The sequence below is a fragment of the Gopherus flavomarginatus genome, chromosome 14 (genome assembly GCF_025201925.1).
Source record: "Gopherus flavomarginatus isolate rGopFla2 chromosome 14, rGopFla2.mat.asm, whole genome shotgun sequence".
NCBI lineage: Eukaryota > Metazoa > Chordata > Testudines > Testudinidae > Gopherus > Gopherus flavomarginatus.
Window position 1 is genome coordinate 25,554,360 of NC_066630.1, and position 13,998 is coordinate 25,568,357.

Here is a 13,998-nt window from a genome sequence, read left to right on the forward strand (position 1 = left end):
AAGGATGGATACTTTTAAATCTCTTATTGTGTGTCCAGGGAGACTGAAGTGTTCTCCTATTGGCTTTTGTATGTTACCATTCTTGATGTCGGATTTGTGTCCATTTATCCTTTTACATAGAGACTGTCCAGTTTGGCCAATGTTCATAGAAGAAGGGCATTGGTGGCACCTGATGGCATATATCACAATAGCAGATGTGAAAGGGAATGAGCCTCTGCTGGTGTGGTTGGGTCCTTTGATGGTGTCGCTAGAGTGGATATGGGGACAGAGGCAGCAATGGGGTTCGTTATAGGGATTGGTTCCTGGGTTAGTGTTTCTGTGGAGCGGTGTGTAGTTGCTGTGAGTATTTGTTTCAGCTTCGCAGGCTGTCTGTAAGTGAGGATTGGCCTGCCTCCCAAGGCTTGTGAGAGTTAGGGGTCGTTTTCCTGGATAGATCGTAGCTCGTTGATGGTGCACTGGAAAGGTTTTAGCTGGGGGCTGTATGTGATGGTCAGTGATGTTCTGTTGTTTTCCTTGTTGGGCCTGTCCTGTAGTAGGTGATTTCTGGATACCCATCTCGCTCTGTCGGTCTGTTTCCTCACTTCCCCAAGTGGGTATTGTAGTTTTAAGAATGCTTGACAGAGATCTTGTAGGTGTTTATCTGAGGGATTGGAGCAAATGAGGTTGTATCTTAAGGCTTGGCTGTAGACAACGAATCGTGTGATGTATCCTGGATGGAAGCTGGAGGCATGTAGGTAAGTATAGTGGTTAGTAGGTTTCCGATATAAGGTGGTGTTTATGTGACCATCACTTATTGCACTGTAGTGTCCAGGAAGTGTGTCTCTTGTATGAACTCGTCCATGCTGAGGTTGATGGTGGGATGGAAATTGCTGAAATCCAGATGGAATTCTTCAAGGGCCTTCAAGTGGTAAATTGTGTTCCCGTAGTGCAATTACGCTTCTTCTGTGAGAACAGAGTTCCTTCCAGTCCTTTAATTGCATGACCAGTTTAGTGTGATTGGGCATTCTTTGCTCTCAAGAGGCCCAGGACTTAATCAAAATAGGTGCTATAAGCCAGAACTCAGTTGCAGTGTGGGGAAGATGGCACAGTTCTTGCATTGATGTTACTGTCCTTGGTTCTTCACAATGTTGTTGACTTATATTTATTTAGAACATTTTGGGAAAAATAAGAAAGAAAATTGGAGTAAAAATAAATAATCCAGGAACTTGAGTTAAGAGCTTTAATAGCACTCTTCACTCGCCCACTTACTATGTTATACAGGCAAATTTGTAGTCCACAATTCTTTTTGCTAAGGCACAGCATAAACTGAAAAATGTGGATTGTATCATGGAAAAAATGACAGGACTCTAAATGTATTAACGTTAATGGGTGTTGCTATAATATAGTGTTTAACTATGTAATTAAATACGTAATTATCAAGAGCATTACTACCTTTAACTTTTTTCCTAATGCATTTGCAGTTTGTTTCATGGGTTATTTCTCTCACTCAGGCGCATTGATGATGACAAGGGAAGGACACATGAGCTGGAACATTCTGCCATAAAATGTATGCGAGGAATTCTCTACTGCTGTATGCGCCAGGCTGATAAGGTAAAAACACTGCAGTGTGGACACAAGCGGTCACTTAATTCTCAAGGATTAATTTAACTGTAAGCAGTAACATCTTCCAAATACAGATACAATTAAAAAGGCAACATAATACTACAGTGCAGTCCAGCTAAGAAAAGACTGCTCTGATTTTCTGGGCCTAGCCACGTGAAAATGCGAAAGGTAAGAAAAACTTCACCATGTGTATAAATGATGGAATATATTTCAAAATTACATTTTTCAAATTACTATTCAAATTTGAACCTATGACTGGCAGCCATCTAATTAAAATGTTGATAGTTTGTGATATAATCAGTATAGTGGTCCTATCAATCATAACAATGAGTAATGTTTTCAGCATTTATAACCTGATATTCAGAACAGCTGAATACCAGCAATTCCCATAGAAATCAGTGGGAAATGAGAGTGCTCAGAACGTTTCAAAATCAGGCCATTGACTTAGTGGTTTTCTATGGAAGGATGTGGGATTGTCGGGAGCTCCTTCCTTTCCTGACCTCAGAAACCTAGAGAAAAGGAGCTTTCAACACTAGGTGGTACTTCCTTGCCACTGAATTTCAGATGTTAAGAGCAAGGTACCCTGCTGTTGAAGTGATGCTGGAACTTTCTTGGTCAACTGACCAGGCCATTGAGTATACTGGTCATCACTTCTCTATCTTTGTGGCTTAGTTTTACATTGTAATAAGCAGGTACTAGCAGAGCACTATCAACATACTCATCCCATGATCTCCCTGTTAGCAGACCCTGAATATTCTGGGATTATAACTGTGGTTTTTTCCCCCATCCATAGTTAAAGTTCCTAGGGAATATCTTGAAATTTCAGAATTTTGTGTAATTACGTTCTCTCACATAATACACTGTTAGTGGTGGGATTTTGTTTGTGTGTGTGTCTGTGTGCATGTGTATGATGTAGGGGGTAAGGTAGCCAAGGACAGTGGATGAGTTAAAGGGACTCTGTCTGAAAACTTGTATATATTGTTGTTCCAAGTAACCTGTAAAAAGAGTATAACTGAAAAAGAATAGAGAAAAAAATCACTTTCTTTTCCATTTTGCTTACTTTGGGCATTTGACATTACTTAGTACATAGTCAATTTCACTGTTTTGTTTGATTGCCTGTTGTGCTTAGTGTTTTGTACTCTAGCATATAATGACATCATTCTCATGTTCTGCTTTGTGGGACCTTACATACACTCTGTTTCCTGAGATCTGCAGGAAGGAATTCATCAGTAATCCGACAGCCGGGTTGTTGCTTTTTCTATGTCCTGGGTCAAAGGGATGATCTCTTTTCCTAGCCCCTGCATGGAGTGGGAAGCAGCAGGAACTGAGATGTAGCTCTCTAGACTCTCTCTGTACAATGCTGAGGGAGCAATAGGAGCCTGACCGTGATGAGACACTTTCACTCCCTGGACCTCTACCGAGACCCCAGGTAGAAAATGAAACCTGGGGACAGGGAGACCCTTTCCCCCCCCCCCACCTTTTCAGTTCTCTGTATAGATAGGGCTGGGGGATGGGAGCCCTTCATTTCCCAATATGGGGCCATTGAGCAATGAAAGGCACAACATACTTTACAAGTTCCAGAAAGGAGTGAAGCAGTTGGGAGGCTTCCATGCTTTTTTTTTTTTTTTTTTTTTTTTTGAAGGTAAAGTAATAAACAGGAGTCTGACCAAGGGGAAATTGGGACAGTGGTAATCATGAACATGTTTGATCAGGATCTGCTTGGACCTGTCCACTGTCTCTTACTTGAACAGACCCTTATAAAGCATTTTTTAAAATGTAACTTTGAGAAATAAATGTAAGGCATGCTATTTAAAAGATGTTCTGTCTGAAATATTTTAGTTTATTTTTAAATTGTTCAATGTCAAATTCTTATTAACATTGTCAGGTTAAAATAAAGTACCCATCCTTTCTGTGTGGGTTGATTTCACAACGTGATATGAAACTGTTGTAAGACAGAGAGAATTCATCTAGAATTACTTATGAGCAGGTATCCCCAAGAGATTGAGATTTGAACTTTATGAATGGCGTCTTTTTTAAAAATGAGGAATTTGTGTATCCCTTTTATTTCATGTAACTTCTATTTTGTGTTAATTTCTAAAGAGCTATGTTTGGCCATATAGGAGAAGGTGTGGGGATAAAAATGGAATAGTGATGGGTTTTTCTGTGCCTACTTTTAAATCTGCTGCTTTATGTTTGTTTTTAAATGCTGTGTATTTCTCTTCTTAACATACAAGGGTTTGTTGTGGAGAAAGAATCAGAGGGGGATATGAATAATAAACAGTAAATAAGCATTGATTTAATGTTATGTATATACTGGCTGTCATTTGTTACCTTGGTTGCTGTAGGGGGGGCTCTATTCAAGCAATGGAGTAGCAGAAGCAATATGAGATGCCATTAGACGCATAATTCCAATTGGAATTATCTACATAACATAAACTGTACTTTTATGGTGGAGAGATTTATACTAGCAAAAGCATGAGTATGTATGCCAAAAATAACTGCGCTTGAAATTAGTATATAATATTGCTTGTGGCACACTAATTACGCTGATTGCCTTTCTGATCGCAGTAGAAGACAAACTATAACCTGAAGAACCTCTGTAATATACTGATATACTCAGTGTTGTCTACACACATACAAATAAATATTAAGTAAACTGTATTATGCTGTCATCCAGTATATGAATTCCATTCCTCATTCAGGCAGTGTTGCATCTGGAATATGTACTGTGATAAATATGGCTTGTTGATAGAACAAGAAGTGTAAGAATAGCGTTGTGATGCTGTGGAAGGTAGACCTTGTAGAGGCAATAATTGTGGTTATGGCACCAACTACTTATTGTACTGTATTGCTGTACTGCTTGAAGAATTATGGAATGAGATCGTCTATTGGACATTCTGCTTTGGACATGGGAAGGCTCCTCACTTGTCCTTCCCTGAGAGTTTGTTTTTTATTTTTATTTTCCTGGGATTCTCCGTCTTCCTTGCAGTTACTTGACAGTCCAAATTAGATTTGTAGTTTTGTGAAATAATGGAATGTGTATGTCACAATGAAAAGGGAAGCAAAAGGAAGTTATGCGGCACCACCATGGTTCTTTCTTACTTGTCTGCTGTCCTCCTGTTGCACTTAACAAATCTTTCTCTCTGGCTGGGATTTTCCAAAGCGCCTAAGTGGCTTAGATGCCTAACTCTCATCGAATTTTAATGGGACTTGGGTGCCTAAATCCCTTAAACTGAGATTTTCAAAGCCATCATATAAATTTCTTCTCCTTCTGTCATTCTCATTTTCCCTTCACAGCTTCAATCTAGACTTTTGTTTTCAAGCCCTGTTGTCTGCTCTGCTCGTTACTTCCATCTGGTTTTCGTTCTGTTTCTTCTCTTGATTCTTAATGTAGATCAGATCAGGAGTAGTACCCAGGTTCTAATGAAGATACACATAGCTACACTGAAGCCAAATGACAGTAGCCAAGCTTCTGGCCCAAAGTTTATACCCATGCACTCATGTAATGTTTTTTAAAATCTTTTCTGTGTTAGTTTGACAACACTAATGAAAGGAATCTTGTCTTTTTTTGCCATCTCTTTAGTCCCTTCTTTCTTTCACTTTCCATTCTATCTTTTGGTTCCTTTCTTTCTTCTCCAGTCTTATAGCTTTTTACAAACGCACATCCCATTCACTCCACGTCATCTTAACCACATTATAACTACTTGAAAATATTTTGCTTCTTTACGTTGGGAAAATAAACTAGGTAAGTGGTATTGGGAGCACAAGATAAGGCATTTTCTGATTTGTTTCCAAAGATATATATATAAGAAGCATTGATGCTTGTGATGCTCCATCACTGGAGCTTTTTTAGAGAAGGTTAGACAAACGCCTGTCAGGAATGGTCTAGATCAGTAGTCTCCAACCTTTTTTACACCCAAGATCACTTTTTGAATTTAAGGGCAACCCAGGATCTACCCTGCCCTTTCCCTGAGGCCCCGCTCCTTCCATCCCCCACCTCCATTGCTCACTCTCCCCCACCCTCACTCACTTTCATCAGGCTGGGGCAGGGTTTTGGGAAGGAGTGCAGGCTCTGGGTTGAGGCTGAGGGGTTCAGAGTTCGGGAAGGGGCTCTGGGCTGAGCCTGGGGTATGGGGTTGGGGTGCAGGAGGGGGCGAGTGGTGCTGGCTCTGAGAGGTGGGTAGCGCTTGGGCAGGGGTTGGGGTGCAGGAGGGGATTCAGGGTGCAGGAGGGGATCTGGGGTACTGGCTCTGGGAGGGAGCTCAAGGCTGGGGCAGGGGCTTGGGGTGCAGGAGGGGGTATGTGGTGCTGGCTCCTGGAGGGTGCTCTCAGGGCTGGGGGTTGGATGCAGCCTCTCGCCAGGCAGCACTTACCTCAGGCATCTCCCTGTCGGCAGCGCAGCAAGGCTAAGGCAGGCTCGTGCCCTGGCCCCATGCTGCTCCTGGAAGGAGCCAACGCACCCCTGTGGCCCCTGGGGAGAAGCTGGGGGCATGTGGCTCTCTGTACTGCCCCTCTCTGCAAGCACTGCCCCCAACTTCCCTTTGGCCTCTGTTCCCCCTTCCTGGCCCATGAGAGCTGTGGGGGTGGTGCTTGCAGGCAGGAGCACTGCAAAGAGAAATGCGCACGCACACACAGAGCCATTGGGGCGTGCTGGCCGCTTCCGGGCTCTGCCACGGCTGGAGGTCGTGATAGATGAGGAGAGTCCCCAGGATCGACCAGTTGATTGTGATCTATTGTGACCACTGGTCTAGATAATACTTAGTTCTGCCATGAGTGCAGGGGACTGGACTAGATGACCTGTTGAGGTCCCTTCCTATGATTCTATGTTTTGGAGATCACCCAGACCAATAAAGGGTTCTGTCACCTCCTGTCTTATAACTTTGGGTGTCTTAATGTTATACTCTATGGCTCAGAATCCTGACACTAGGAGCCAGCCCATAAGCTTGAAGGTCTCATCCTGCCTTCTACCATCCTAGTTACTCTTTGCAGGGTGATCCCAACAGTTCTTCTAGTCCTGAGTCTCTGCAAATCCACCTACATTGAGTATTAAATTGCCAGATACTCAAACTTTTCCCCTCCAGTTCATCACCCCGAAGGTGCGAAAACAGCCCCCAGTTATCAGTTCACTTTGGGGGACATACTCCACACAGTTTGCAGACCAGAGCTCTAGTTGGGATAAAAATAAGCAAAAAACTGTATTTGATATAAAAATCACAGATTCAAAGATGAAATATCAGAGGGGTAGCCATGTTAGTCTGGATCTGTAAAAGCAGCAAAGAGTTGTGTGGCACCTAGTAGACTAACAAACGTATTGGAGTATGAACTTTTGTGGGTGAATACCCACTTCATCGGATGCATTTAGATTCTCATGTTGTGTTCCTGTATGTACTGAAGAAAAGTGCAAATGACACAGCACCAAAAGATCAGTTGAAGCTGTTATTTAGTTAACTAGGTGAGATCTGCACACTTTTGATCAGTGTTGGATGAAGAAAATACATTTAGATATAATCCAGGCACCTTAGTCTGAAGCAACCAAAAAAATATGTGTAAGATCTTAGATGTAAAAAAACCATTAAGTTTCATGCATCCGACGAAGTGGGTATTCACCCACGAAAGCTCATGCTCCAATACGTTTGTTAGTCTATAAGGTGCCACAGAACTTTTTGCCTCTTTTAAAGAGGAAATAGTAAGGAGAAACAAACATATACGGGCTACACAGAAAATAAACATAAAGATCCAACCTCGGGCTTCACATTTCTGTATTAGATTAATTCCCTTTTCTAAATATGAGTTACCTATTGCCTCTGAACAGTTTTGCAGTGCACCTAGTGTCATAAAGAGGGATCCAGTGTTTCATGGATAGCTTCCATTTGGAGGCTGCCCCTCAGTTTCCGGATAAAAAGCTTGGTGACTCACGATTTTACAGAGTGAGGGGGAATTCTCTGTTGCCTCAGTGTCTTTCCATTAACTTTAATGGTGGTTCATTGTCTTTTCCTGGTTTGGTCATTGGATGGGTACTTGAAGCTGGGTTTGTGTAAACAACTGCCTTGGGAGGTACCCTCCATGTGTGATTGCTTCCTCACCCTGTTGTGAGGTGATGCTGTAATTGCATAGCTACATTTACATACATCTGTTAGCCTACAAGGTGCCACAGGACTCTTTGCTGCTTTTACAGATCCAGATTCAAACAGCTACCCCTCTGATAGTTTTCTACATGTATACATTGATAATCATAATCTGTGTGTGTGTGTGTGTGTGTGTGTGTGTGTGTGTGTGTGTATAATATATACACACACATACAGTCATATATATATGACTGTCAAGTTCAGCACTTTAAAAGCTTCCATAAAAGAACTTGTTTGACTTATTTTTATACACAATAGCATTGTATAACATCAGTTGATTCATTTGCTTATTCTTCGGGATTCAGACCCCCTGTTCTCCTCTTTGGGTATCTGAGCCCTGATTATCACAGTGCTGTTGCAGAAAAAGGAGCCATGAAATGAAATTTGATTTTGTAAGTACATTTCAAACCCATGAATTCAGAATGAGTGTGATGAGCGGCAGTATATTTTCCCATAGCTCACTACAATTTGATTGCAATAAAATGAGCTCTTTAGCCCTTCAGTTTATTTAGCCAATAGCTGTTATGATGTACTTTTTAAAAAATATCAAGTAGAATCTAAGTAAGGATAAACCAGATGCTTAGTATTCTGTATGTAATTTAGACTAGAGAAGTAATTACACAGATCTTCGTTTTTGTCATTCCCAATCAGGATAAGAAATGCTGGGTGTTTTCTCTTGTTCTTTGCTATTTCCATGGTGTTGCATTTTGTTCCCAGACACCATGCCCCACTAATCTCTAAAGTTTATAGAGCTTGTTTTTTGCTTACATCTGAAGTTAGTCTTTTTAAAGTTTCAGGCCTCAAAACACAGTTATGCAATTTCCTTTGAGTATCTTGAATCATTTAGTACTTGCTATTCCCTTTGCATAGTGATTATATTTAAATTCTCATGTTGTGTTCCTGTATGTACAGAAGAAAAATGCAAATGACACAGCACCAAAAGATCAGTTGAAGCTGTTATTTAGCTAACTAGGTGAGATCTGCACACTTTTGATCAGTGTTGGATGAAGAAGATACATTTTGATATAATCCAGGCACCTTAGTCTGAAGCAACCAAAAAAGTATGTGTAAGACTTTAAGTGTAAAAAAAGCAGTAAGTTTCATGCTGCTGTGCAAGTAAAGAACTCTAAGAATTTGTGTGCTTGTATGTTTTTCACTGACTTGCTTTTTGCAAGTTGTTGTTTTTTTTTCTCAATTATCTATTTTAAGCCTCTTCTGGTGGTAATGCACTAGTGTATCTTGGCTAGTAAAGACTGATTCTTTCAGGTGACATAATTACTCTTTTTCATTCTTCCTGTTAAAAATGCAGAAGGTAATGCTCCCAGCCAAAAAAACCACATCACTAATTAAATCTTTATGTAATTAACTTTTTAAAGAAATAAATTAAGAAAATCCTAGGTATATTGCAAGGAAGGGCAAGCTTGTGTTTAAAAAAAAAAATATGAAACACAAGTAATATGGATGCAATAAAACCATGCAGTGAAAGCATGGAATAAGATCTTTCACCCAGAGGGGAAAATGTGCGTAAAGAAAACCTTTTTCAGTCTGCAGTATAACCGAACAAATGGAATGTAGCAGAAACCATTGTCTGAAGCAGGCCTGCACAACTTGTAAAGAGGCGATGGCCATATTACTCCAAAGAAAAGAGCTGATGGCCAACCCCCTCCCCCCCCCCCGGCCCCGTGGAAACACCACCCCCAGTGCTGCACAGCCCCTGCCCCCAGCGCCACACGGCCCCGTGGACACAACCCCCCACCCCACATAAACAAACCCTCTTTCTCTAGCGCCGCCCTGCCAAAACAACTGTGGGCAGAAAAGCTGGGGGTGGGGGGGAAAGAAACGGCGCACATAGGGTGACCAGATCACAGCAGTAAAATAGGACCAGCCCCACCATCACACCCCTCTTCAACCTCCCAGGGCTCACTATATTACTGCACACAGCAGTACCAAAAATTTAAATACTTAAAATGGATGTTGCCCTCCAGCCATCGACTCGTTGCTCACCTCCTCACCCCCCTAAGTATAAAACCTCGCTGCCACTGCCCGCTCAGCTCATCATCCCCCCATGAAATAAGAGGAGGGGAAAGGGGGGGTAGTTTTAAGGGATTTTCTGGGGCTGTGAACTAAGGGGAGGAGAAAGGGGGACAGTGTGAAGAGATTGGATATGACTGTCCAACACACAAACACAGGGGCCGCAGGGAGCCCGGGGGGACAGTGTGATAGGGGCCAGGAAGGGGGAAGGTCCCTGGACCAGGGAAGGAGGCAGCAGTAGGGGTAAGGCAGGTGCAACACACACACAGAGACACACACATCTCTCCGGGGGATTTCCTGGCTGCCCACAGACAGTTCAATCCCCCACCTGCACCCCGATCCCTATGGAGGCTGCCCTGGGACCAACCATCACAGTAGCTGCCCTGCCCCCAACTGAAGAGGGATGCTTGGGGGGGATCTCAGCCCAGTCTCCCCACCTCTCCGAGCTGTGTTCGAGCCCAGGCTGGGCGCCCCTCCCCTCGCTTGGCACTTACCAGCGCTTCCCGCCTCAGTGGACCCCGGAAGTGACACACCCGCTGTACGCCAGGTCGGGGGAGCGAGAGACCGAGCCACCTGCAGTTCTGGCCGTTAGGGCAGTTGGAGCGAGGTGTGTGCGCACGGGGCTGTGAGGTGCCTTCTCCCTGGCAGGGGGCGAACCCAGCAGCCCCACCCCACCGCTTGCCCACGGGCTGCACAGTGAGCCCATGCGACGCAGGGGCTGCATGTTTGCCAGGCCTGGTCTGAAATGTTGACCTCATAGTCAATATTGTGTGAATGCTTAGCAAGTAGCACTAGAAAGGAGATGGAAATTACTGAATCTCTATGGAGCAATCTACTTGTGTTCACTGTAGAAAAACTCCTTGATTATGAAACGAGTATGGAATGAAATTATATGTATAAAGAAGCCATTATTAAACTGAACAATTCTATCATTTGAAGAAAAAAAATAATATAAACTGGAGTCAAATACTACTTTGTGATTTGGTGCTAATTCACATAAAACTTTATTCAGTGTTAATTCACTAATATATTGACACTTGCATGACACCTTAAAATACCTATCATAGATGGTGAACTTGTTTGGGGAGGGGTGTATTTATAATCCATTTATTTCATTTTATGAAAATTTGCCTTTAGGTTCAGCAGTTTAAGCAAGACCCCAGACCATCCAAATGCCTTCATTCTGTTTTCAGTGCACATAGTGGAGATGAAGTCTTCTCCCATGATGAATATGGCCATCTTCAGGTAAAAAACAAAACAAAACAAAACTCTTAAATGGGATTGCAGAATTGGGTGCCTTTATATAATATTACTACTGAATCTAATACTGTTTCATGATGGATGTTTCTTTATAGTCTGACAAGCTTTACAGAATTTTATAAATTGAGATGTCTGCTGTAACTTGTATTGAAAGGATCAAACTGTTTATCTTGTGCAGAAGATATCAGTGTAACTGTGTTTAAAAAAAATTAGTTTTCTTTTGAGAAAGAAAGTAATTTTTTCAATAAATAACCCAGCATAAAAATAGTTTCTGTACATACTGTATTATCAGTAAATTGAAGGATTGCAATAATCTTATATTGGATACTATATTTTTATTAATGTTCCCAGCCACATTTTCCAGAAAGCGGAGAAGGTTTAATTAACTTTTAAAAGATTTAAAAGACACTGCAAACTGCTGTTTTGTTTGTTTTTAATTTGTTATTCTCTATTGTCTGTGATGCTCTCTTCTAAGATTGGAAAATATAAATTCTATCCTTTTTTTTGTCCTTTTCCATTTGCCAGATATTGATTTGCCCTCCACTGTGTAACCGTGATGTTTCTTATGTAACTGACACCAAATTAATTTCATTTGTGTTCATTAGTATCCTTGTTTATAACAGAACATGCTGGCACAGCTCTGAGAACAGTGATGTTGCTCCCAAAACAGCAGAACTAGAACCAAAGCACAAAATATTGTGTAGTTAATCAAGTGTGGTTGTTATACTGGGAATTATTTAATTTCTTGGTGCCAATATAGCCAAATCTTCCCTTCATAAAATGTACCCATTTTGGAGTCAGAAAGCTCTGTTAAAGACAGTTTCCTGCACATCATTTCATGGATGGAGTGTTATGACCCAATCTGCTGCTGAATCAAACCTGCTGAACATGCACATGTCTGTAGATTGTGAGAGGAATTACAAGGCTCTTGGTAAATCTGAATAAGACTGGGGAAATTGCCTGATATTTTAAGCATCTCTTCCTCACAGCAATGCTACTCCTTCTGGACTTGAGCTAATGCAGTTGCTGTAGCTGGTGACTGCCATGAAAACCACATGCACAACAAAATGGAAATGTGAGATATAATCCTGACTAAGGTCAGTGTAATGTTTTGTGACAAAACGCCTGTGAATTTGCTAGAGGAACAATGCCTTAGAAAGAGAGCAGCCCTCCCTCCTACTGCCAGCAAGGCTCTTCCACAGTGTGGCACATCAGCATCATGGAGTGGAAGTGCAGGGGCATCTGTAAGATTGAGGGGTAGAAAGATGGGAAGGGGCATATTGCAAAATCACTATGGCCTCTTGGTCCTCATCTTCTTTCCCAGTCCATTATGTTTGTGTTTGGTTCCCTTTAAGTTATGTTACAACATGGGAGCAATAGATTCTGATAGAATCTTAAAATGTAATACCTAAAATAAAATTGATAAAATATTACAGCTACAAAGAGTGTAGTTAATATGATCTGATGTAAATCTTCATAACTTTTGGAAATATCTGGGAAGTGTAAGAGAGAGAGATCTGCCAGTCTTTTTCTGAAATAGTTACACTCTAGTTCTGTTATCTAGTTCTGTCACCCTAGTAAGTGGCCTGAAAATAAAAGAATCATAGAAGGTTTAGAATTTGGAGAGTATTCTTCAGCATGTTTAAAAAAAATTCAAGGAAGGTCATAGTTTGAGTCCAGACTACTTCTTTAAATCCCACACACTGAAGTTAAACTTGTATTAATTTCTTAAGCAACTTACTGATTAATATGAACACTTTATATGTCACTAATTTAGTATCTGAATCACCATAATTATATGAATCCTATATTATACAAGAATGTTATAATATCATTGTTTTTGCTTCATTGATGTTTCTTCTGATATTCTAGTGTAATGGTACTCGTGTGAATGCTAAGGCAGTTAATAACCTAATGGTCTATTAGGGATTGGTAACGGAAGAAAACAACTCATTTTTTCATCAATGTAATTTAATCATATGCTGAACAGTTGATTAAAATTAATATTTCTCTCCAGGTGGTTTCATTAATGCTTTGTTTGTTAGGACTTAAATGGTCTGTTTTTCAGATATGCGGACTACTGTTTAAGCCTGTGGTTCTCAAACTTTTGTACTGGTGATCCTTTTCACATAGCAAGCCTCTGAGTGCAATCCCCCCTTATAAATTAAAAACACTTTTTTGTATATGTAACACCATTATAAATGCTGGAGGCAAAGCAGGCTTTAGGGTGGAGGCTGACAGTTCGCGACCCCCCCCATGTAATAACCTCGTGATTCCCTGAGGGGTCCTGACCCCCAGTTTGAGAACCTCTGGTTTAAGCTACTACTTGCTTCTTCTAGTACCTCACTTTCCAATAACTGTCATTTTCATACATTTGCGATGGCTTGTCACAGGTGATTGTGAAATAATTGCCTATGACTCAAAACAGTATTCCCAAGCACAAGTGTTTTAATATCATAATTTTCAAGGAAAGCTTTAAAAACAAATGTAAAAGCAGTTGTTTACAACACTGCTTGCTGCATTTCTCTTGATCAAGTGTTCCACATCTGTACACTTACATTACGTGTGTAATACTACAATGGATGAAATTTCTTAAGAACATAACCACGTCATAGCACAAAAGCTCCCTTTTCTCTATCTACTATCACATTTTTGTTTTGAAACTCAACCGGTCTGCTATGACCCCATAAAAGTAAAATATACTTGTTTTATCCTTTTCTTCACTTCAGATAAATGCTGTATCACTGTTCCTCCTCTACCTGGTTGAGATGATATCCTCAGGACTGCAGATTATCTACAATACAGATGAGGTATTAATTGAATTCTGATATTAATCAGTTGTGCATGTTGAAGATTTCTCTTGCCTTTCACTTAGTTTATTAACTATAAAACTGAATGAGTTTCTTCCTGCATTTAGGTAATTGGTCATCTAGAGATGCATCAAAAAGCCACTTATTTTTTTAATGATTGCCATATTAAA

General features: G+C 41.0%; 1 protein-coding gene across 6 annotated transcripts in view; it reads left to right on the forward strand.

Annotated features, from left to right (window-relative positions):
• PHKB (phosphorylase kinase regulatory subunit beta) overlaps nt 1-13,998 on the forward strand; it is a 207,471-nt gene that overhangs the window by 43,921 nt on the left and 149,552 nt on the right. For all 6 annotated transcript variants that reach the window (XM_050923042.1, XM_050923041.1, XM_050923039.1 and 3 more), the window contains 3 exons: nt 1,491-1,590; nt 10,896-11,003; nt 13,748-13,828. In XM_050923042.1, coding sequence (XP_050778999.1) covers nt 1,491-1,590; nt 10,896-11,003; nt 13,748-13,828 — 289 coding nt within the window. The remainder of the gene's footprint in view (nt 1-1,490; nt 1,591-10,895; nt 11,004-13,747; nt 13,829-13,998) is intronic.